Source organism: Branchiostoma lanceolatum, chromosome 5, assembly GCF_035083965.1.
Source record: "Branchiostoma lanceolatum isolate klBraLanc5 chromosome 5, klBraLanc5.hap2, whole genome shotgun sequence".
In the NCBI taxonomy this organism is placed as follows: Eukaryota; Metazoa; Chordata; class Leptocardii; order Amphioxiformes; family Branchiostomatidae; genus Branchiostoma; species Branchiostoma lanceolatum.
In genome coordinates, this window is record NC_089726.1 from 13,914,149 (window position 1) to 13,939,972 (window position 25,824).

A 25,824-nucleotide genomic window follows, 5' to 3' on the forward strand; every position below is an offset into this window, starting at 1 on the left:
CGTCCGTCTCTGTACCAGCCTCAATCTCTTTCTTTGTTGAGCACCGTTCTCAACGTCTCATCTGCAGGGCAACAGTTGTTGCAAAGTCAGTAAAAGCTTCATCTTTTGACGAAAACAAGCGGTTCCCCCGCCATTTTGAATTTGAGCGCAAGAGTTCACTTTGAGTCACACGCGCACATCAATGGAATTCTGCGCCGCGGGGGTCCCATGATATTTCCTGACCGTGTGTCTAAAGAAAACCGTCGCTTACGACGATGATCGTACGACCTTATAACATTGTAGGTCTAAAGTGCGCCTTAGGTGGGATTAAAGTGCTCTAATTCCAGATGCTATTAGTCTGGATCGGTCCTCTCACCTGGAGAATAACATCCATTACAACTACAGGTGACTGTAACAGCGAATATGCAAGGCTGATGACATAAAGAGAGGAAAGACTGTCACTGAGCATGGGGGAATGGTGCAGTAGGGAGTTACATACCCTAACATAGCAACTGATATTTCAGGTTAACCAGCAGCAAAGCTTCAAATCATGGTTTGTTTGATCCATCAGTAGCTTCTGTAACCAAATAAGAGTAATATTACTGTGACTGTCCAGCTTTTTGTGGTAGTAATAGTAGACTGTCTGAAAAGCTGAATACAGAAACAATAGAACACTGACATAAATATTTGATCAGTAAGAATTAGATTTTTGTCTGACGAAGTTTGTGACTCCCAGAAGTTCGTGACTGTTGGGAGTCAGACCTTCCACATGCGTAGTTTGTTTTCCTGAAGGATTTACCACAGAAGGAACCCTACCCTCCTCCCAACACATGGTGTCACATACCAGGCATGGCAGCAATGTGCCCTGAACAACCAACCATTTTCAGATTAATCAACTCCTTTGTTTCCAGGACTTTACAGGCTGTCACTTGGTCCAAGGGTTTCACAATGCCGCTGGGAATCGGTCGAAATTAAATGGCCAGCATGAGTCATATGTCCAAGAAAGAAACGTGACTGTTTGAAAAAAGATGTTTGGAGTTCTTGACAGATGAGATATACAGTAGGGTGTATGGAATAGCCAGAGGTGGTTTCAAAAATATCATTACATGCATGCTTTATCATAATTTGCAGAGGACCATTTTTTCTAAATCCAACAAAACATTTTATACATCATTTACATGGCAACATAAAATACTGTATACGTGTAAGTTTTTCTAAAACAACCAATCTTTAATTTAAAGCTAAAAAGTCAAATGAGCTCTCAACTGGAGCATTGCAGAAAGGACTACCATAAAATCATCAGAGCAGTAGAGAATTTAATCACAGTTTAACGATCAGGGCAATTTTACATAAATATACAAAATAAATCCTTATATGGGAGTGTTGGAACAACTGTTCCCTTCCGGATCATGCGTGTATGATACCACACCAGAAATCAATTTTTTGCAGTACAATTAAACTTTTGAAACATTTTTATTTGCCATCTGCACAAACCAACTGCGTGTCTACACTGATGTAGTTTTGATTACCAAACTTAATCTGTAGTCTCGTAAAAAGAGCATAGCCCTTTCAGCACAGCAAACAGGGGAAATTACACTGATGATAGGTTGACTTTCAAAACAGCACCATTGGGCTTCTAGGAATTTCAGCAGGTCTCCCATAACACAAAAGAATTTCCCAACATATGGAAATCCAAACCTTTGGAATGAGAACAACGTATGAGAAAAGGTTTTATATACATACATGTGTTTGTGATCATTTCATCACAGCCAGTTTGTCTTACTCAGCCAACACCAACTTTATCAGAACCAAATGTAAGAGATAACTTAGAAAGGGCCTTTCAGCTAGGTCTTAAAAAAGGTTACACCAGAGACATGGGAAAGTGTCAGACATGGCAGACATCCAGCTTATAGACAGGATACAAAACCATGATATAAGAGCAACTAAAAAATACAAGAACGCCAACTTCTTACGTAGTTAAACATTTCTACCTTTTTAAATTCATGTTTGATAGTCAAGTTTGTTTAGAGAACTAATCCTTTTCACTAAAACGTACCTTAAAATGGCACCCCTTGTATCACCTTTGTACTCAGATTGTACTTACAGTTAACGTGATGAATTCAAAACCTAGAGCCAGGACAGTACATATACTGTGGCTGTACACTTCCACAGTAAACCTGACACTAAACCAAGTCAGGTGATAACACTTACCTGCTAAAAAGGTGAAATGCAAACAGAGAAACTGAAAACCCTTCTCTCTACGTATTAGCGTAGGTCAAACTGTCAGAGAAAATATCTCTTTTACCTTCAGACGTCAAGCAGTCATTGTGCGCCCTCCCGAACTAATCTATCTTCTACTCTTGTGCGATCCGATCAGATAAACTGTAATGCTGATGACCTTCTTAACCTCACAGTCCCTACCAAAGTCTTCAGTAGATTATGACAGAAGTCGACATCTAGGGTTTTTGTAAGCTGTTTCACCAAGTTAACGAGACAGCTCTTAAATCTTATCTCAATGACTGCACAGACCTTGAGGAAAGTTTGCGTCCTACAACAGTGACAAGGTGAACTGTTACTGATCTACGTGCAGACATGTTCGTCTTTATTTTCTCACCAATACTGGTTGCTGTGTTGTGCCAACAACAGCGTCTTGCCTTGTCACTTGTGCACACTGCTACCATTTGCGTACTACCTTTTCATGGCCGTTTGTCGGCAAGCTTTTGACATTCAGAGTTGAGAACTATTTCTGGCCACGTTGTCTAAGGTTTCACTAAGGTTTCACGGTATTGCATGTGAAGTTATGCAAATAAGTTGACCTTGCCTGGTCCCAGTAATTTGATTAGTGCAGAAACTTTACCCCAGAATTGTTGGAATTAGAGCACAGCTTGGTGTCCCCAGCTTTTGCTGCTAATGCCACAGAACTGAGACACCCTATCCCTTGCACCAGACACTAACCTTCACCTTTGACCTATGGGGAATATGCCAGATTAATATATACAGAAGAATAATCTCTTATACAAGATTAGTTCAGGGGTCAATCCATCTGTCTAAATCAGTGGTCATTCACATCTAAACAGTTGAACAAGTTGAAAGAAAGTTCCTTTTAACATCAACAGTTCTTCCTCTGAAGTCCAATATGCAACGTCTGATATTCTCCATAGTTGTAAGTTGTAAAATTTTGAAATAGGTTTGTCACTGATTTATAACGGTCTTGAAATGCATAATTTTACTTAAACAAAGCCATTAACAGGTGAATCATTACACTAACTCAATCCCAAAACTCCAATGAGTAGCCATGCAGTATTCTTACATAGTTTCACTTGTGTGGCACAATACAGGTCAAAGCATTTACCTAGATAAAGACATGCAACTAATGTATAACCTGTAATTTACAAGATCTGAGACGAGTAGGAGTTGTTCCTACTAGATCAGTAGATGTATTATGTATTACATCTGACTTCTCTCTGAGAAAAATAGGGAAACGCTCTGTTTATTACACATTTACTAGGAGAGGGCAGTGCAAATTCCGAAACCACACATAGATTCTACAATATATATAGGCACCAGGGCATCATATAAACAAAAGATTCAAGTGCAACCATTGTACAACTCTGTATCATCCAAGAAACCCATGTTGAATCTGTATCAATATAATTGTACTTGAAGTTTAATAAAAAGAATCAATGCCTCTTGTATAGTAGAAAAAATGGGAACAACCTAACAATATGGCATTGTGTCTGATGATTCCATGTCAGTGCACAAACGTATACAAGCAACACCATAGCTTCTCCTAACCTGCACAGCCCATGTAACCTGACCAGCCTGGTAGCAGGTGCCCATACAAATATGACTGACTGTTAAAAATGCTGCCCTGGAGACAGTAAGCCTATAGCAGGCTATAACCATCCCTACATAAATATGTTTCCACCAAACAAATCTTCTCACTTTAATGTGCTTACTTGGAGCGTAGGAGTCTGACAGATACAGCTTACTCTAACATTAAGTTTAATAATCCCTTGCATAGTGTTATGAAAATGTACATTTAGTCCCTTTGTGATTGTTGTTGGTACCTTCAGGCAAGAAGTACTGCAGACCATAGAATGTTGGTCTATTTGAACAGTGGCCCCCAGTCTCTTACTACCAAGGATTTCTAATAGGTTGCCACTTGAACTTTTGATATGAACTCTAGCAAAAAGGAGAAAGATGGTTTATGGAGTGTCCATTGCGTGCCTTTCCAAACAATACTTTTGCCTTTACTCTTAGCAGGGTGCAGTGCTGGTCTTAATGGAAGTAACAGATCCTCAGTCCTACCTCATTATACTCCAGGTACTTCAAAGTGTTCGTGTAAGAGGTAGAGGACCTTCTAAATCTCATTAAAAGTTCAAACGGTTTTGATATCATAAAAGAGACCACTCAGCTGTTTTCAAACAAAGGCAATAGGCACATGTACCTACATCTAGCTAAGAGGGACATTAGGTAAGACATATTCTTTTTAATCATCAACATTTTTAACAAAGAATGAGAGAGCATCAGGCAATATCCCAACCCCATTAGGATGGGGAGATGTGTGATCCAGGATGAGGGAAGGCAGGCAGCATCTTGTCTTCTATGGTATGAGGGTATTAGAGGATTCTACAGCAAAGATTGAAAGAACAAGTGACCTTTAGCATGGTTGGTATATTAACATGCTCAAGCTTGCCGTTATATGCAGGCACATACATACCCAGTTCATAGTAAGCCTATCATAGCCGGTTGAATAAATTAAAAGATTTAACCGGCTAATTTAGCCGGTTGAATAAATCAAAAGATTTAACCAGCTATGGGGTCCTCGATACACCTTCCATCAATGAAAATTCCACTGTGTAGGACATAACACTTTGACCGTCTCAAGATGAATTTGACCAATTTCATCTGAATGCTTGAGTTTGTGCGGTTGTAAGGCAATGTTAGCTTACAGGACTAGAAACTTCTGCTCCTTTGCAACTTGAGACACAGTCTGCACTCTGGGCTGAAGAAAACACACACTGCCTTGTCTGTTAGCTGCACAATAACATTAACATCTTCTGCTACTTTATTGCAACATTTGGCTACAGTAAAGTTTTATGTCTGTACATAACATCAGTGTGTCTTTTGTTCCATGCATCAGAAAAGCAAACTGGTCTGCATTATATGGACTTATAATTTTACTTACCCCCTAAGGGGGTGCCTAGGATGGAATTATCGCAGACCATACTGGATGACTTCTGACCCCAAAATACTGTAAATCAATTTGTATTCGTGGGGAGAAAAGACGGTTTTGTGTTATTTCAAGTTTGCGATGGAAAAATTCTGTAGTACAGTAGTAATACATTGGAAAAGCATATCTATAACATCAATAAAATGGGTCTCAACTTGAATTTCAAGGAATCTATGTAGGAGCTGCTCAATTACAGTGAACAAAAGCATTGCCACCATTTGGTGCACGTCCTTTTGGAACCGTTTTTACATCCAGTTAGAAAAATACTGCCTTGCAGTCACCCCCATAGCAACCTTAAAACAGACAGGAATGCAAACAAGTAATTGTAGTATAATATGCTGAATTTGTACTTATTTTCCCAATTAAAGTACTAATCTTCAGGTTTCAGTTCTTTACCAATAAAAGATGGCCGAAAAGGTGTAATGTTCAACAAATTAAGGTAAAAGCTTTCTTACATTAGAGCTTTCTTTGGCCAGAAGGGAGGGTTCTTAGTGTTAGAACACAGCTGGTTGCAGCCTGTGGAATGGGAGGAATGGGCAATAAGGCCAGCCAACATCGTTGACTCCCATTTCCAAGGGCAGGCCATTTCCGTTCTGTAAGATTTTCATGCTATAAAGGGGTTCCACCTGTAGCGCTCATGACATAACTACAGATTAGGCCCTGTACTTTCACTATTTGCCTCATTGCAGGTATCGTTCCAAAGGTAGACACCTCAGTCCCATCAATCATCAAAAGCATGCCACAAAGAACCAAGCATTAGCATTTACTAAACATCTAAATATTTGGGTCCGTAAAATGATGATTAGCTCTTGCACAAAGGCATCTACCTCATTTTCACAGCATATTAGATTTTCATCTGGGAAAACTGAACTTCTATAATCTTTTACATGTCACAAGAAATTCAGTACAAGACTTGGCCTAATTCTCTTAATCCCTTCTGCTTCAAACAGTTTGGTTTATCGAAAAATAACATTCCATCTACTCTACTCTGCTTCCTGCTATAGTGAGATATCAGGAGAACAGGAGACAGAATCCGCAAACCCAGCTAGCAACTCCTGCAGTCCTTTCATCAAGGATGATGACCTGCGACCCCGCGGGGCTCCTGGTATGTATCTATTTTGTGCCAGCCTGCTCCTCACTAGTGATTCCTGAGGAGGAATTGCAGACAGGCCAGACTACAGGCTTCAGTATTTCCTGATGGCTCCCAACAGATTTGAGTTCTGCCAGGACACTGGTATGCTAACTGGACGTGAAGAGCATTAGTACATATCTAGGATGATTCGCTGTAGTCCCCAGAATTTTCAGAGCACCCCTGCCAAGAATGGAGAGATAGAAGCAACATGATACAACACAAGTTTGCTTCCTCAGTTCCTCGGAATGCTGGAGACCTCCACTCTGCTTACTGTTTGTGGTCTTAGCTGGTCCTCAGTGTAGGAATGCAGTGTGTGCTTCTGAACAACCCAGGCCCAAAACTTGGAAGACTATGTTTCTGATAAGACTTCAGCAATCTTCAACATTATTCTCAAGGGGTCTGTACATATTGCTGGTTCAGGATTTTCCTAAAGCCTAACAAGATTATACAGAAAACTGCAGAGTGTCCTACTGAATTTCTATTGAGCCAAATGAAGACAGATCATTATGCCAACATAAGACATCACAAACATTAATGTGTGACATTGGACACTTGAGATTAGAGAATTCCTCAACTTTGCATTAACTTATCCATTAATGTCGTCTTCACAGGGGACTAGATAAGCAAGATAGATCAATGAAGCACATAACATCTAAGTTCTTTCCTTTCATCTGTCAGCCAGAACATAACATGATCCATCTCTATTCTCACTTCTTCTTTTCACCACATACACGACCTGATGTCTGTCCCTTTGGTTGATCAGTCAACTGGATAACTTCAGGAAAAAAGTAACCTTTGATCTAACAGTAAGGGCCTCTTTACACCTACGACATTTTAGAGTCGTGCGATCATCGTCGTGGGCGACGTCGCCGGCGACGGTATTTTTTGGCCATCTAAAGACGATCAAAACAATCGTACGACGGCAATAAACAGGAAATCCTCGAAATGTCGTGCGACTACCTCGGACCCAGTCGCACGACGTTCAGCGGGGGGGCCTGTGGCTGTGTTTTTCTCGTCTAAAGAAGAATCGTCGCCGGCGACGGAAGTGGGTGATATGCTAATAAGCCTACAGCGTGCTGTTTCCTGTCCGGGAAGGAAAGTTTCTATCGTTTTCTTTGTAAATATGCATGCAGTTAGCAATGGAAACATATTTTTCTCATCCGAAACCAGTTATTCCGGCGCGACGCCCTGCTACCAGTGGCTACTTCTCTAGTATGCCCCTATTCCTCGATCCCCGGGACATCCCCGGCGGCGGCCACGAACTCGGGTTAAATCCCGTCCGTCTCTGTACCAGCCTCAATCTCTTTCTTTGCTGAGCACCGTTTTCAACGTCTCATCTGCAGGGCAACAGTTGTTGCAAAGTCAGTAAAAGCTTCATCTTTTGACGAAAACAAGCGGTTCCCCCGCCATTTTGAATTTGAGCGCAAGAGTTCACTTTCAGTCACACGCGCATATCAATGGAATTCTGCGCCGGGGGGTCCCATGATATTTCCTGACCGTGTGTCTAAAGAAAACCGTCGCCTACGACGATGATCGTACGACCTTATAACATTGTAGGTCTAAAGTGCGCCTAAACCCCGATGATCACTCCCCTAGTGGAATTATCCATATGGAACATATGCAGATCCTTCCTAACAACTGGGTGCAAGGGGAGGGATGGAGTGGTTGGCGTTTTTCCCTGCATCTCTCCTGGCTGTGTGAAATTTCTCAGGGAGATTTCTGCCACTCCTGCTATGGGGTTAGGTCCGAGAGTCTGCTGCGCAATCTGGGCTATGTTTATCTCCTGTCACAACCATGCAGCAAATAGACTGTTGAGTATCGTGCTTAGTAGCAAAACGGCACTTGAATATCATTCAGGTACAGCTGGTTTTGGCATCTTTGATTAGAGAGGAGGAGATCATTGTCTATCGTACTGCTGCAGCATAACAGGAAGGTGGCATAACAATATCATCCACAAATGAGACTAGGCAAGACTTCCCACAACATGACTGCATGTAGGAAAACAGATTTTGCCATCAGCACATACATGTACAGTGCGGTACCAACTACCATGCAAGCTGTTGTTGGTAACATCTTGTGTGGTACTTTTGTGGTTTTTCACTCCTCTTCACCTCATGCTGATGGAGGGTGGCTGACAACATGTCAACAGGAAGGATGGTCACTCCCCTCCTTACAACTTCCTCTTCCATGAGTCAGTGGACAAGTGCATGTGCCACATTACTCCACTGAGACCTGCATCAACTAGTGTTTCCAACAGGAAAATTCCTGGATCGATAACTGTATTCAATTATTGATGAGGTCAGAATGGTTCTGTATGGGTATCCCATAATGATATTGTAGGTCAAAATGGACACATGTACAGGTACAACACTGAAAACAGAAAATGGGTGGATGAGCTGTTGGTATCCCTGTATTCTGGTGAAGTTCTGATGCCGAGGATGGTTCAACTTCAAGGAATGTTGCACAAAAACTAACTTAGCATGAAAAGATCCATGGTTTTGTACAAGTGAACTACCACAATTCCTTTTACTTCAAATACTGCCCCGGCCATGGCATTGAATTACAGTTTGTTCTGCTGGGATGTTGGTACACAGGCCAACCGGTGTAAAAAATTCAACACTACTCAAATTTCAGGGTACTTTTTACTCTTACAACTACTCAGCCTCGCCTACTATCTGTACCACTACATTTCTTTTAGCACATGTAGATACATGTACTAAATATACAGTCAAACCTGCCCAAGGCGACCACCCGGCGGACCCAGCAAAAACGGTCGCGATGGACAGGTGGTCGCCATGAAGAGGATTCCACTCACATGTTTCCAGGTCGAGGTTTTCAAATACAGTACGTAAATGGTGGAAAATTATGTGAATTTAGACAGCATGACCCCCACCAGGTTCAATTCTCATTGACAGAAAGATCCTCCAAAAATTACATTTTCCGTTGTCGTTGTAATAATTCTACATCGTGTAAAAATTTTCGTCATAATTTTGACTACAAAACAATGGTTGCCTCGATGATCTCGCAGCGCCCTTCTGCATTCACACGTTACATTAAATAGTACACACACACACATGCACATCATCGAAGTTTTAAGGCCTAAGACAAATCCCTAGAAAACATCTGGCCCTCGCTAAGCCTTTTTTGGGGCGCCGATGGATAAAAGGGGCAAAATGTTTGCGATCGGACAACTAAAGATGAAAACGGAACGGTGTGATTTCGTCGCGCCGCCAAGCTCTGTCAGTCTGTGCGACCGCATCGAAAGGTAAGTCAGTGCAGCAGAATGCACAGCGTCCAATAAAGGTTTGTGAGATTCATGGAAATAAAAAGAAAATGAGAATATTAATTTTCATCAATAACTAGAGTATTCGTTCATGTTCATACACAAAAGCATCGTGTTTTAGACAGGTCAGCGCTACTCTACTCTACGCCAAATCCAAGCCGCGCCAAATCCAAGATGGCGTCGGGACCAAGGAACAACATTTCTCGCCCGATGTTTTGCCCGCCGCGAAGTCATTTTTCGGCGGAATTTAGTAAGACACAGACACATTTTTGTTAAAAATACAAGAAATAGATAGTAATTTGTGTGAAATCTGGCTTTTTGACGCCATACACTACGTATTCGTTTTGAAAATTGAGTTAAAACCGAACTGAGTTTGCGGTAAACTATAAGATTACGATAGGCACAACAACATCACAAACATTAGTCTTTACAATGTTTATAGGGGGAACGATTTATAAAAACACTTCATGGAGGAATTGGTGCTATGACATTGCTATTCCCAAGGACATTATATAGTATATTTTTGTCCTTCAAAGTCTTGAAAACATTTCCGTGAAATCCGACAGCAAAATGATCCGATGTCACCACACGCTTGAAAATTAGGCGGCCGCCATGGGCAGGGATTGTGCTCTGTGCGGTCCCAATTCGTGGCGGTCGCGGTCGCGTTGGACGGGTGGTCGCCTTGGGCAGGCAGCTTAATGCTTGTGCCTATGGGGAAAATTTTCGGGACCGAGAAAAAGCGGTCGCCATGGCCAGGTGGTCGCGTTGAAAAGGTGGTCGCCTAGGCAGGTTTGACTGTACTTCTTTTACTAGTTTTAGAACATGTTAAAACTGATATCTTGAGACCAGGCCATTGATCAAACTGTGGAGGGATTTCGTCTACCAAACAAACAAAAAGCTATTTAGAGAAAAAACAGGGCAGCCAAGTACAAATAATGTTCCCTCTGCCTCTGTTTTCAGAGGGACTTCCCTTTGACCCTAATTGGTACCAACAATTAAGTCTCAAGACCAACTTTGCTTTCTCAAAATATTTCTACAGCTCAAATGCACACTAAGGTCCTGGAATTCCAGAAACTTGGTACCACATTTCTTAGACGGTCATATCTTTTTGAACATGAGCTTTTTGTTCTGGGAATAATTGCCCACAGCTTTCCAGTAGCTGGGTCCCTTCAGCTGTACCTAATTTATCATCTCCCTTTAGTTTAGGAAAGGCCCTATTCTCTGGATAAATAAAACCTGAAGAAACCAGGAGTTGGGTTACACCTCAGCTTCTTCATTAGCTCAAAGATTTCCTCTTTAGACGTTGAACCAAGATCAAGGTTACAATATAAAATTTACATAGTACAAAGGGATGCAAGAAAATGCTGACAAAGTTCTTAATCGAAGATGAAAGGGCTGCATGGTGTGCCATACTATCCTCGCACTTTTGCCCATGTCAAAGCAATTCATGAGCAGTTACCTTGAACAGGCAAAGACTGAAATAAATGGAACGGAAACTGACAGCTGGCAAAAAGATCTAACAAAGAAATCAACTACCATCAGACAGACTTATTGATTGTCAATGGTCATCCTCCTTTTCTGCAGGTGTAAATCTTAAAAAGCTGGACAGGCTGACCAACAAGTTATGGAGTAAACAAAAGGTCAGACTGACAGGCTAGCACTACCTGCATCCCATCCATCATTACAACACAATAGCGAGGTACACCAACAGACACCAACTTTTTATCAGTCACATTTCTCTCATACAGAACCTCAGGCACTTACCCCATACAGGGTCCGAAGTGACTTTTCCAGTTACTATCTTGTACTCAGGACCTGCCGATCTAACTTATAGGATGAAAAGAAAACTGAATTTTTATCTGTGACTCAATAAAAGGTCAGAGGATAGGGACAGTTGGGAACATCTAGTCTTTGCAACTTCCTTTCTTATGTATGATGATTAATACTTCAGATATTTCTGTAGTCCATACTTTAGTAGTCAAGCGGATGTGTAAGGTATTTATGGTTTGAATCGAAACCCATCTTCAAGAAAGCAATGCCGCAGATGAAAAGGAAATACGCCCTTCTTTTGTGCCTGGGTGAAAACATCAGCAAATACCCCCGCACATGATGTATCATGTTCTAGCCAGCCAAGCAAGTCCTGAAGGTGTGCGTGAAGTAGGAAGTAGGACAGTGATGGTCCGTCCAACTACTACTGTCAGTGTCTTACAGATACAAGAAACAGAGCAGGACGACCAGATGGGATAAAGTTGTTGAGTCTGGCAGTCATCCTGGTTGATCCTAGTGTCCCCATGCTCTGCACTGTTGTCCGACATGCACACCTCATCATCCAATCAATACCTCAATCTATCATAACTGTCGTTAATTCGTAAGCAGATAAAAACGACACAACTATTCGGGAATGCCATTACCTGACATTGATAGCGGCAATCAAAGGAAATGTAATATGCCCTTGGTTCTCGTTAAGCGTCCACTTCCTGATACCTGATTTTTGGTGCCAGACATACTAGGATCATACAGCTTCAAAATACAAACCAGATACTGTAAGGTGATATCCATCCTATGGCCTGTTTTGATCAGTAGTCTCCAAAAGAGTGGTCTGACATTTTTCAATGAAGGAAAATTAGAAGGACTTCAATTTCCCATTTTGTAACAAACTTTTCATCTTCAAAATTCAAACTTCATCTTGAAAGGTTGTAATGTTTGAAATAGGAATCGATGTGAGTTTGCAGTTTACCTTCCTTAGCTTAGGTAACAATGTAGCATGACAGTAAAGGCCACTTTCCACAATGTTGAGGTCTGACCTTGTTTTGTACTATTACAAACCAACAAGTCTCAAGCACACGTACTGAGGTCCAGGGCACACAAACTACTGCCCCAGCCCTCTGTTTGATGTGGGCGCCACCATATGCAGCAATGTATACAGTCTTTCACAGCTCAGTTATTATCTCAGGAAGGGTCTTCAATTAAGCCCCAAAATTTACTTCAGGGGTCAAACTTGGCATAAAGTAATGATACACATGTCGGGATGCGGTATGTAGTTAATGGCTGTTAGCCTGTCTGAAGGCAACATTGTAAAATAAAGGAGAAGAAAGAAATTTCCACTGGAACATCTGCCTCTAGTCTGAGTAATTTGACCTATGTCTTTGCATAAATGTTACCTTTCTTTGCGTTAGCAATTATTGAAAGAAGATCTCAGCGAATACAAAGCACTGTTCAGCCTTCTGGTAAACTGAAAATAGCAAAGACTGCACACCAACTCAGAGATTCAGAATCTGTGTCTTTTACTAGTTTTAGGAAAGATGCAATAGTATGCTGCTTTAAAGTTTAATGGAACAGACTTTGTATCATCTATAGCAAGTTAAATACCTTTGGCATTTTTATATTTCATTGCACTAATGTCTGACAAACTTCTAACAATAAGCAATAAAGATGATCTAACAAAGGCTGGCTTTTGGTAATGTCCTGGGGGAAAAGACGAAAGGAAAGGTAAACTTTGAAGGCAGGAAAGGGAAAGGCCCCTTCCTTGAAAGGCTGAAGACTTTATCCCACCTTGTGGGGTATATTTCCTGAGATGGCTGACGGTTGGGATCATTTACATCTGACAGTCAGACTTTTGGCAGAACTACAGCCGAATCCCCAGGGCCGATCAGACGTCATGCAATATGAATCCTCAGCTCTGAAGGCCATGAATGGTTCACACACAAGAGTTAGACACTCAAAAGGCAGGAACTTCCACAAAAGGTCCCGCAAGTCCCAGTAGCCTCCACTGAACATGTTCAAAATGTTACAGTTGCTCAAGCCCTGGCAGCTTGAAATCTGGTGAGCGCTACCAGCCCTTATCCTGGTAATATCCCAGTGAAATCCGATAGGTGTCTACGGTTAGTTCAGTTTTCACAGTTCAGGGAGGGGATAGAAGTTGGCATTTGTCCTAAGGCATATATTTGTCAGATCTGTACCCACAAAGGGAAACACAGCAGCCAAATACTGACTTCAAAGACATAGGTCCCAGCAGGGCACTGGGTTTGATTATAAGAGCAAACTACATGTGTCCACATTATGTACATTTACACATAGACTGCTTTTGTAATAAGATCATCTGACTGATGAACAGGAGGGATTCCTGGGACATGAAAAGTACAAATGGGACAACATCTTACCATAGCTCCTTTCTTCAGCTATCAATGTTTGCAGGTATAACAAGAATCTGTGGTTAAATCGTTTGTACCACTTTTGTTATTTTCAATAACAAGTAGGGACAGATATCACTGAATATTCAGACCGAGGCAGGAATGCAGCCAATATCCTTTGATGCATATGAAAACATGCTGTTGTTGTTACCTGCACAACACCAGACATTGGAAAAATTGCAGTTATGTGGAGTTTACTGACTGCCATGGTATAAAACATCTATAAATAACCATAAGCAGGAATGGTAACAGACAGACATCAATCATAACACTAAAAGCTTGAATGCTAGTAGCCTTTTGAAATCTAGAAAGGGCAAGGGATCCTTGTTTGAAACTGTTTCTACCACAAAGTTGACAAACTGTTTGGAATTCTAATGTCTAAATCACAAAGGTCAACCCTGACCTGGTCAGAGGTAGAAAATTGGCTACGCATCACTGAAACATGCCCTCAAATTTGCATAATTGTGATGATGGTTACAACCCAAAATGTAAATGTTCATGATGCCACTATCAACAGAACTCCCTTTTGTTGTGGTGTGCTAGAAATTGCACAAACAAATATTAAAAAATGAAAGAAAATTGCTGCTTTGAAACCAGCTGTTTGAAACTACAAAGCAGTAAACAAGGAGAATGATAGGCTAATAGTCTGTGGTTGCCTCAAGTCAGAAATTACACTCCGCCAATACTGAGGCATCTGATGGTTAGCTTACAATAAACCAGCAAATTTCAGGACATATCGCTTAGATTCTAAGTACCAAATCAAGTGTCCCCATACAAATTACTGCAGGGCTAACAAAAATGATATCAATGGCACTGCAGGTAAAACTTTCCAACTGTTTCACTCTATCTTGATAAATGCGACAGTGATCCTTCTTTTAATTATAACCTGACAATAGAACCAGCCTTGTGAAAACTGAAACAATACATCTGCAGCCCTTGTAACGTAACAGACTTCTTTTCTAATTGGACAACTGGAAGATAATTTTTCCACTAATTAAAGGTAAACAAAGGATCTTGGAAAGAAGGCAGAAATTGTGAAATTGTTGGAAAGTCTGAGAAAGTGGTTTTCTTTCACTGGTCATGTTTCAATTTCCTGGTATTTCTTAACAATAATTATTCATTTAAAAAAGACACAATCTTTTTTAGAAACACGACTTCTTTTAGGTACAGTTGGTTAGTTCCTTTTCCCCACAAATTCAGCCAAAGTCATTAGCAACAATATCACATTGTCACTCTTCCTGCATCAATAATGACAGATAAGGGTATGTACATGTACAAGAAAATGTGTGGAGTGATGGAAAAAGTTAAACTTGGATTACTGCTCAAAGAAGGGAATACAGCTGTATCCATAGCGTATTTTACATCTGTTCACATCTGTTACACCAACCATTATGACTCCATTCAACATCATCTATTACAATCACAACTTGTCCTGCTGAACATTCGTCAAAATTAGCACAAAAGTAGGAAACCCATTAGACAGAGAGAGTTTTCCTTTTTACCCTGGACAGCTGCAGAGACCAGCAATTTAGCTGATTTATCGGAAAGGCAGGAATCGTAAATTACATTATATGTGAAATTAAAATGGTGGCTAAGGCATGATTGTAAAGCAGTGCAGTGTAATTGTTAAACCTGCTATAACAATCAAAGGAGATATATCTAGAGGGTAAACAACGTAGTAACATAAGCAATGATTATGCATTAGCAAATTGACAATATCTATTGTTCCTCTGTTTTACAAACCACAAACAAAATCTCATAATTGATGCCATTTGGGTATTAACCAAAATCGGCACTCTGAGATTGCTAATATATTTGTATATGTGAACTTATACATGATTACTTTGAAAAGAACTAAGTGTATGGATTGCCAAATTCACTTGTAAGTATTCATAATTTTTAGTTTTAACCTCTGTTCTTATGAAAGCAAAGCAACCTATTCAAATATATATCATGAACTGTAATTTCAAACATTTAAAACCATTCCATTCCTTCTGAAATACATTAATGTGCAAGTCAAGGGACAATCCAAGCATTAGTGCAAGCCAGCAGCATCAACTCAGCTCTGCACACCTAATACCATATAAGGTTACCATCCAGTAGAAACTGATTGGCCACAGGGATGGGGGGCAAAACTCCAGCTCACAACATGGCTTTCTAAAAGCAAACAGCTTATTTCACGGTGAGATCAATGAATGTTGAACAAAAGCTACTGTTCAGCACTGGTTTTCTCAACTGTTTCTATATTGTTGGGTGTGAGTTTTTACGTCTTTAAAAAGAGAGAAGTGTGTGGCTTACCTCCAGTAGTGGGGCTGGTAGCCGGGACACCGGTCCCCACATTTCACACACGCTGAGCAGGCCTGAACAGCAGACATGACCTGATCTCGCTTCTCTTCTGTGTTACCCTTCACAAAACCCTGCAAATAAAGGACAAGAAACATGTACAAAATAATACGAAAATAAGTATGGTCACTGGAAGAATGGAAATAAGTTTATGCAATATTCATAAATGTACATTAGATAGGTCAAAGCTGTGTATGAACTGGTATCCATGCACTAGGGTTATTGTTTGTGGCTATTGTTACACATTGCCAGAGGGGTTTGTTATTTATTCCACTTTCTGTTATGGTAAATAAAGAAATACTGAACCCATTGACTTTGATGTTTATGGTAATGTCTGTAGAGTGACACTTCTACAGGATATACATGTACACAATTCACAACAACAGTGCTTTCATCTCTGAGTCATGCTGTGTTCCAGTAACATTCAACACCACTCTTTCCTGAAGAAGCCAGGTTCTGAAAGGCCTGGCATCCTCGGCATCTCCTTTAAACAAATGTTGGCTATTCCATATGGAAAGCCACAAGGCCATTTGGAAACCTTGGTGGGATGGAAAATTGAACAGCACTACTTGACCTGGCACCATAACACACTTTTACCGGGCCACAGGTTCGACTCCAAGAATCCCAACTGAACCTACCCCCTGGCCTGGCTACCTGCCATAACATACATGTGACTAACCAGAAATACGCTAAAATAGTTACTCAAGCAACTGGATAAAATTTTGAATGCTTGCAACATAGGAAATGGATTTTCTTTTTTTCTTCTTCTTCTCTGTAAACACTCCAAGCATGAGTGAGACATAAGACATACACAAAAAGTAACACAATACTTTTTTTGTTGTTGATAGATCCAGAAGTGGCAATTAAACCTGTCAGATGCCTTTGGGACTTGTAATTGTATCTTTTACAAATTTTACTCAAAATCTACCCAAGAAAAGATCCACCCCTCTGAACTTTCCATATTGGCAAGCTCTGTCATGCAAAAAGAAGGTGCAATTGACAAGCAGGGGGAAACCAACAAGGCTATTCACTTTCCTCAGCTCCTAGACTCTGGGGAGACATAAAAATGTCAAAGACTGTGAACGATGCCCAGGTAGATACTTGTCAACTGTGTATCACTTTTTGCCAAATGGAGACACTGATTCAGATGCAAATGTTGATGTTTTAGACAAGTTTATGCGGTACAAACAAACTGATGATACACATGCACTGACACTGTACCAGCACATTTATATACTTGTACACATGTAATGTTACATGTAAGGGCAAAAATGCTTTTACATAATGCCATAAAATTGGGATTAACATTATTCCATCCATGCAACGAGATTAAGTTTCAACATTAAGTATTTTGTGGCCAGGTATGGACTGCAATGTTTGGTCCCCAGGTGGCTTTTAACATGTCCTCCCTGGGGCTTCAACTAGAACAAGCCAGGTAAAGCTCACCTGGTGGCTGGTACACACTATTGATAATAATACGTCCAGGCAGTTTTGGCAAAATTCACAATAGGGAACATTCCGTACGTATGTATTTTGATTATGAGATAGATAAAACAAAACAACCAGAGTGACGCAGATACACATTATGTACCGGCTGACCTGAAATATGGGCACCTGTCCCAGTAGAGAAGAGAACTAGCAGGAGGTAAACTACATGTGTATCCGCAGATTAATGACTTCTCTTGGTAACATATGGATATGTATTTACTCCTACACCACACACAATAGTTCAAACTAAACAGGTACAGAGTTGACTCGACCTATTTTCAAATTGGCACTCATCCAAATCCCACACCTGCCCACCTAGGAAGGCCTACCACAGGTTACTGTAAACATATTAAACTGACAATATATCTACTAGTATCTAAAAAATACCATATGTTACAAAAAATAGAAGGTACAAAACAGAGAGTTTTAATGATTTTCCCATGCGTAATAGTAAAGACCAGCACCTGCGGTACAGATAAAATTGCAGACAGTATTTTTGATGGTTCTCGACACTGTAATGACGTGAAAGAAGATTGTTCACATTTCGACTCGTTACCTTCAATTAATCTAAGAGGCTGTTTGAAGACAAAATCAAGACGTATGCAGACTTCTTGTACATCCTTCGATGTATGTATAGCCTGGTTTAACACGTAAAACGAAGAGATCCATGATCAAAGCGGATTTAAACATCCCGATAGTGTCTGCGTCGACGCTAGCGACGGACTAGAACAGTCGTAAATGACAAGCCCCCCTCCCCACCTTAGGCCACAAAACGACAGCATGTCTGAACAAAGTGAACGGTCTACAACACTTAACATAACAGACAGAACAAACCGAAATACCAGGACAACTTATTTGAGTTGTAAAATTAGCAAGGACCACGTTTGTGCTCTCTGGAAGCCTGTACAAACCGAGTTTTCATCAGCGCTTCCCCCTGGGTAAACATTCGGCATTGTGTGCGCCGCAGGCCGAGAAAATCTCTCGCGTTCGGCGTCAGGCCGTGCCTTGAGTACACACGGAGGTCTACCCGCACACATGGACAACAATCTTACCCTGTAACTGCGTCGAAAAGAGGAAAATCGCCTCAGAAATGACTCCATGGCATGGCGAAAACCGTAGGGCCGAAATAATTTCGCACTTATAATCACGGGCGTCCCCCTATTCAAGCCAAGTGTCAGAGCCGGAACGGTCACCTTTTCACCCTCCCTTTGATCGCAATGATACCTAAGACTTACCATAACAAAACCTGTCTCTTTAAAAGAAATAACGTATCGGAGCGTCCTACTTTGGAAAAATACAATAATGATTACCTGCACATGGGTTTTGAGCGCGGATTTTCTGCTGTATCCCTGCTCGGCACGCGAGTTTTCCAACGCTTTTGCTCCAGCAATTCAAACTATGCCAGCCAGGAGAGAGCGGGCCAGCCCGAGCGCCAGGATGATTGACAGGTCCTTCTGTTTTCGGGGCGGAACGCTGCTGTCAATCACCAGGCCACGCCCTGAAAGCTGGCGGACCATACCATTCCTTGGGGTAACTTCACCGTGTACCACTTACACGACTAACGGTGATAAATAAAGAAATATTGATCGTTTTCTGTCAGAGATTAGGTCTAGCTTATCGTTACATGCAACGTTTAGCGTTAAAGGTAATGCTTTGTGAACAAAATGAGGTGTACTCGAACCTCCTTGGTGTACTGGACCAAAACAGTCTACATGCAATCACACATACACGACATATAGAAAAGTGAATGAGCCTTTCTAAAATCGGCTACAAGATGCTCCACCCCTACACGCGTTGACAGGGGTTATACAACACACCCAACAGGAATGTCCAAGCATAAAGCTTCAAAGGCTTTGATCTTTTGATCTTCAACGATGTGCGATATCTACTTTCTTTACGAGGTGTACTCAGTAAAATCCTCATTTACAGCGTTACAAGTCTTCAGTGTTTACCTATCTTTTCGTGCTGAATGAACATGTGTTTGCTAGCAACACAGAACTTACACGAACTTCGATTCTTATTGCTGCTATAACAACAGAAGAGTTCACGTGGGAAGAAGACATGTCTATAGACAATTCTAAAAAAGGGGTACAATATTTGTTCGCCCCCTATTTCTAGTCAATTTTTCAAGTACATGTATCTGCTATAACATTTGACTTTCAAACATTTCCTTGTCCATTTAAACTGATATTTTGCAATAGCTCTGGCAGTTGTGTTTCGCTGAGTGAGAAAAAAGGAAGAAAGATAATAAACGACCTTCAATGACAGTGACAGCAACTCGGCATTTTTTAGGGAAGCGTGTAGAATTCGGCGCAAAGTCGCGAACAAATTCAGTGAGTTACATTTGTGATATCACGCCACCACCACTGGTAGTACAGATATAACGGTTACAAATTGGTGTTCAGGGATTTTCCTATATAGGTGGTACATTTCAACTAGGGCTAGAAGTTCAATGTTGTTCACGATGGAACTTTTGGAAGGTTCTTGTAGGCTCCTTAATACGAATTCAAGATTGATAACGTTAGATATAAAGACTTCGTACTGCGAACTTCGGAAATGGTGAGGGGCATTTGTAGTCTGATTTCAGAGAAACTTCTCGAGAAGAGACTGGACCGCCAGTGGCACATGATAAAAGTATTCAAGGCATTCTCTGGGAGAGAAAGCACCACTATACATGCATTCAAATTACTTCCTGGCGGGGATGTTGGTATTTGTTTTGGAGCGTGAATGTTTGGCATTGGCATTGCCTATCGATTTTTTTAGCAGAAGTTGTCTTTTACCCAAGAGTAATGAAGTTCTATCTTCTGCATACTAGTAGTTTTTCCCGAATCTCTGTAATCTTGAAAGTTTTTAAATACATGTATAATGATATGGAGCCCTCTAAGTTAAGTGTAACGTCACCCTACACCCCTGACCCTAAAAAAGCAGTTAGAAATCAAACAAAGAGCCAGTTGGAGGACAAACTTCCACAGGAGAAAACTTAAATAACTTGAGGTAGGAAATAAATAGATCATGTCCAAGGCGCTAGCGGTGGTTGGGTGCGAACAAATAACGCCAAAGTCGGGGGGGGGGGGGGTCCATGTAACATGAGATCAGAAATCTAACATAGAATGAACGCAGTCATGGCAGTGACTGTGTTTATTTGTACTTAGCGGGGCCTTCACAGATAACCGTTTGAGATAACGTCAGCCCAGAGTCAATGAAGTGGGCATGACTAAGTAGAAGAGGCGCCACGCGACGGATTATTCATGTATAGCAGATAATGTTACTGATAAAATTGAAATCGCGCGCAGCCCAGAGCCCTGCTTGAGGACCCCTTGAGCATATGCACGTTTCCCTGTGCTAGCACGCTGCTTGTGGTAAAGAGCCAAAGAATGCTGAAATGGCACAAACACTTTAGGAAGGTCATTAAAAGAAAATGAGCGGAAATCCTGCTTCGAAATAATGTAAACGACAAAATCACCGGACATGTACAAGAAAGTGGTGCTTGTTCGAGCTTTGGTCTCCCAGGACCTCATTGACATCAGGTAAACAATAGCCATGACGTCATCAGTCCTTGAGGAGACCGTGACTTCCTAGAAAGTAACAATGAATGCATTTTGCCCGCGTCACGACCCCGACGTCGGTCCCTTTGTCATTCACTACAAAGTAGAGAGACTCTCATAAAACTAGTACTATGAAAGTACTGGCCAGGTAGCCTCCTTGGCAGACTTCCTGGAACGGCGACGTATATATTTGGGGAGGGTGGGTGACGCGATTTCTTACACGGGCCAAGGTTCTCTAATGCCGGCAAGGGACTTTCGCCGCCGAGGGAGTTATGTCGCCCAGGGACGACCGCCTTTGGATGGAAAGGCGGTCGTCCCTTGGCGACATAACTGTGAATTCACAAGACCCACATTTTTGTTCGACCACGGAGGTTTAGAAAATGTTACAATATCTTTGAAATCGACCCCTATTCAAATATCAGCTGGATTACATGTATTTATGGTAAAGGCAGGAAAAGGTAATAAAAGGTGGTGCTGGTTGGACTTTGTATTTCCAAGATATGCGTCTAGGAACAAACAGAAGGACCCGATATGCAAACTTTGCTCACGTCAGGAGAAGTGCCCGCTATCTGTTGCATCTACTTCAAAGAAAGGGATCTTCATATTCTTAAATATATCCACATTCCGGGATAGAAACTTTACCGAGCTCCATGAAGTATGAGTGTACCACAGAGATGTACCTTGTCAAATTAAATGTCCCGAAGTTTAAAAGGCTAGACAACATTTGTGTGACTCCTTACCTTAATCCTGACTCCCATCCTCGGTGTAGACGGTAGGTTCAGTCTTTCTCTGCTCCCTCCTGGCGAGGAAGATGGCGATCCTCTTGTCTCCTCCCAGCCGAATTTCCAAGGGCTTAAAAGGGTGTTATCCCTCTTGATATCGCCGTTAAGTCTTGGGGACGACATACATCTCGCGTTCTTGTCCAGCCGCCGTCCAGACCCTCCGTTCGGCCAGCCACCCTTCTGTGCAGAAAGCTGCGCATTTATGCTCTCCACACTTCTTGTGCGATAGGGAGCCAGTATGGGCGGGCGACGTACCCCCGTGACGTAGAACGTGGCCATGTCCGCTAATAACCTCCTTCGCCGTTCCGTTGTCAAATCCTAGATCACAGAATAAGCCTTCTTCCCGCGTCTTAATCCCTTTAAACCGTTTCCCGCCTTCTTCAATGGCGATTTAACACGGGTAACGCACTGGGAGACCGTTACGAATCTCGAGAGTCGCAGTACACCTGTAGGTACGACTTGAGAGCGCTGTGGCGCATAAGAGTTGAACAAACACTTGTTGCTATTGGACGTGCTTTCCACACAAAGCAGGCGGCTCTGTTGTCCTCACTAGGCGAACGTTTTGCACTAACGGGTCGATGTAACAGACCGCGGTGCGTGTCGAAGCTTCACCCCGATTTACAAAAACTGACCTCAGGTCTATCAGGCTCTTTTTAAAAGGTGAACAGCTGCTGCTTGTATAAAACCAGATGACGCGAGAAGAACAAAAGTTAATCACATGTTATGTACATCAAAGGCTGGTGGCCATGGCGACGCACACCTTAGTTTTACCATCAAACGTAGGAAATAAAAGTCGTCTGATTTTGACGTCATGAAAATTCTTCAGCCGCCAAAGCGGGGTCGCAGTTTTCCCTGCGTCACTTGCTATTGTTTTTGTGGTTAGATGTTGACAAAATGGCGTAGGTTCTGTTGTCAGTTTCCTGTGGCACCTGACGCGGACATGTTTGTCTTGTAAACAAGAAGTTTGGCTTCTTTTCCGAGTCCCTCACAAATGTAGATAGTATTTGATCCTCCTTGATCCGAGCATTTTACTTTGGCTGACACACCTGCATGAAAATGAATCACAGAAAAAACCGTTACCAAACGCCCTAGATAGAATTTTCAAATTACAGCTAGTTAATGGTTTTGTTCTACTGTCAGCTTTTCGACTAACTCGTACATGAAATACATCAACTAAAATATTGAACAGTGGATTAATCTATACCAGAATCTAAAATGTTCATCGAAATAGAAAATTGCACAACATATTTCTGACGAAAAGTTTTAGAGAGAACCCAAGGATAGGGAGAAGGTCTCTCTATAACCTCCTTGAGAGAACCTAAGTAAAATGGAGGCTTATCCGAAGTTGGCGGTCTGAAGTGATTGACACCCCATAATCTTGTGTATTGTCTGACAATAGGCACACAACGCGCGATACAATCTAAAATCTGTTGTGCACACCTGATTACGGTACAAAACAGGCGACATGTAATCCCGTGTGTCAAGAAAACACCGTTAAAGACTTGTCAAGTCCTCAAAGGACAGCAAACCGTTACTACTGGGCCAGGTGAACTTTTCGGAAAGGTCACAGGTGCCGTAACTGTGTGCAGATGTCCACAATAAATCTATTTCCTGTCGGATACCTGTAGGTTTGCCCACAGCATTCCGGACAAACTTGTGGTTTAAAGAGAAGTGTCCACTTTGCTACAAGTCAAACAGATTTACTCATCCTTACCGTTACAAAACGACAACAAACAAGAGCCTTAAAACCTGTGCCGGTTTTCGTGTAAGCGACAGAAAGCTAGCACTTAACGTCTGTACTATGAAAGGATACATTCAACGGTTGTGTCTGTAATGAGTTTTGGTGTATGTAAGTGGCAACTCCAACAAAATAGAGGCTGAGGGGGCTTAGGTTGTTGCTAACCTACCTTGACGTGTCAGTCAGTTTGTCAGGAGTTCACGAACCGAGAGGTGTCGGATGTCTCGCGTTATCAGGCGAGTTTCGAGTGCCGAAGTCAGGAGTTTGCTAACCACACACTCTAGAACCCCGCGCAGTCGGCCATCTTCTCCAGGTGTACCCAGCCTGTTTGCGGCCCGTTGCCACAGGATGTAAACAACTTGCCTGGACACATCGGCAAACTAAAAAGCGGGGATAAACTGCCAGTTAACAGGACTGTTGCAACAGGACTTCTGAGCTGACAATGGCGGATTCTTAATGATTAACCAGCTCCTAACAATGTGCCAGGCGGCTTAGCTGATGGCTGTACGTGGGCATTAAATGGGTCTCAGCAAACTCTTGATTACCATAAACAAAGGCGAAAATACACTCTTTAAGTTTCTTATGTTGGCAACATTACATGTAAGTGGTTGTATGAACAATGGCCCTAATGTAGCTATTATAGAACGCACTGGTAGCATTACAGGGACGTCCGATGAGTAATGGCGTCATTCATAAGTTTTCTCTGGCGCCTATCTGGTGACAGTTATAGTGTCGCCATGACTTGTATGATAAAAACTAAATAAACATCGTTACCTTTAAAGCTGGTGCACGTGTTGTTCCACATCTCTCTTCAAACAATTCGTTAACATGGGCTTTTCTCGTACTAATGAGTGATAATTTAGTATCACTGCCAACCTAAGTAGCCTAGCGATCCTTTTCTGGTATGTATGTCATTTTTTATGCATATTTTGTCATATGTTGTATACTAGTATTCTGTTCAGTGGTACAACCGATATAATTATGGGCGGAGCGCGTGAGTTTGGTACCACTGTGTATTTTGCCTTATTTTCCTCCTTTTGTTTGAAATAAGAAAGATGAAAAAAAATTAACGATAGTGTAATGTCATAGTTTCTGTTAACGTTCAAAGGAAAATTACATTGAACCATCTAGATTCCATCTTCACAACCATCTTCACAATACATTAAGATTTATCTACAATATGCATTACACACAAGTAGACAAACAATGCAGCGCATGGGCAAGTATGCAGGCCCGCATTCCTGGGTTGCTAGGTGATTCGAAAATTCGATTGGGATATTGGCCAATAAGATCTATTCGAGCGCGGCCTCTGCACCATGTTGTAACCTGGATATTACGTTAATGTTTACACGTAGGTTTTATATCGAAGATTAATGACTTAATGGGACACACCCCAGTTTGTATAGGGTTTCAATTTTAAATCCAATTCAACACGAAATCCAAGGTGTCGTTCACCCCCTTTATCTTTTACTCTGACGTTTGCACAGATAGCCTCCCTACAGATTTAGACGATTCCGTCATTGAACGACGTCATAGTTTTTTTCCCTTTTGCAGTCGTTAAACTTCATATATTTGTATTTTAGGCTCTTATAAGTTCTATATAACTCTTCACAAACGTAGCTGTCGTTACTTTCAAAATTACACGAGCTTATATGCAGGAAGACTACGAAGTAAAGTCATTCATGCTGAAATTTCAGATTCTGTAGTTCTCAGCAGCTGAAACCACGCACACATTTCTCATTTGTTACCAAGTGCGGTTTGGAACATAGCCGCTAGATGTCGTTGCAGCACAAGACTGTTGTGACCGCTATTACAATGCTAGCACACCGCTGCTGACATCAATTTTAAAATGCCTCCGTGTGTATCTCGAACAGAGAAGCTGCTTTAACAGGGAAGCCGTATACTTAAAGATATACCAGGAAACGTTTGAAAAAGTTTTCCAGCTAGATCGAGTTATAGATGTTGGTCTCCATACCAACATGGAATAGCTTTCGTACAAACATTTCCAACAATGCCATGGAGATTTTCCAAAGGGGAAGTAGTATACTAGAGGCTATGCCAGGGGAATTAACCAAGTTTGTAAAGGTTGTTCAGGTAGATCGAGTTTT

The 25,824-nt window shown here is 41.6% G+C and overlaps 1 protein-coding gene across 3 annotated transcripts in view; it reads right to left on the reverse strand.

The window, feature by feature from the left end:
* Positions 1 to 24,058, reverse strand: part of LOC136435313 (prickle planar cell polarity protein 3-B-like) — a 47,938-nt gene extending 23,880 nt beyond the window's left edge. The window contains exons 1-3 of one of the 3 annotated variants that reach the window (XM_066428685.1): positions 23,886 to 24,058; positions 21,937 to 23,024; positions 16,119 to 16,237 (exon numbers count right to left, since the gene is read on the reverse strand). In XM_066428685.1, coding sequence (XP_066284782.1) covers positions 16,119 to 16,237; positions 21,937 to 22,257 — 440 coding nt within the window. In that variant the 5' untranslated portion in view covers positions 22,258 to 23,024; positions 23,886 to 24,058. Of the gene's footprint in view, positions 1 to 16,118; positions 16,238 to 18,703; positions 18,849 to 18,961; positions 19,101 to 21,936; positions 23,025 to 23,885 lie in introns of those variants that run through there. The other 2 variants (XM_066428689.1, XM_066428686.1) reach the window with 2 other exon arrangements.
* Between the last annotated feature and the right edge of the window lie 1,766 nt (positions 24,059 to 25,824).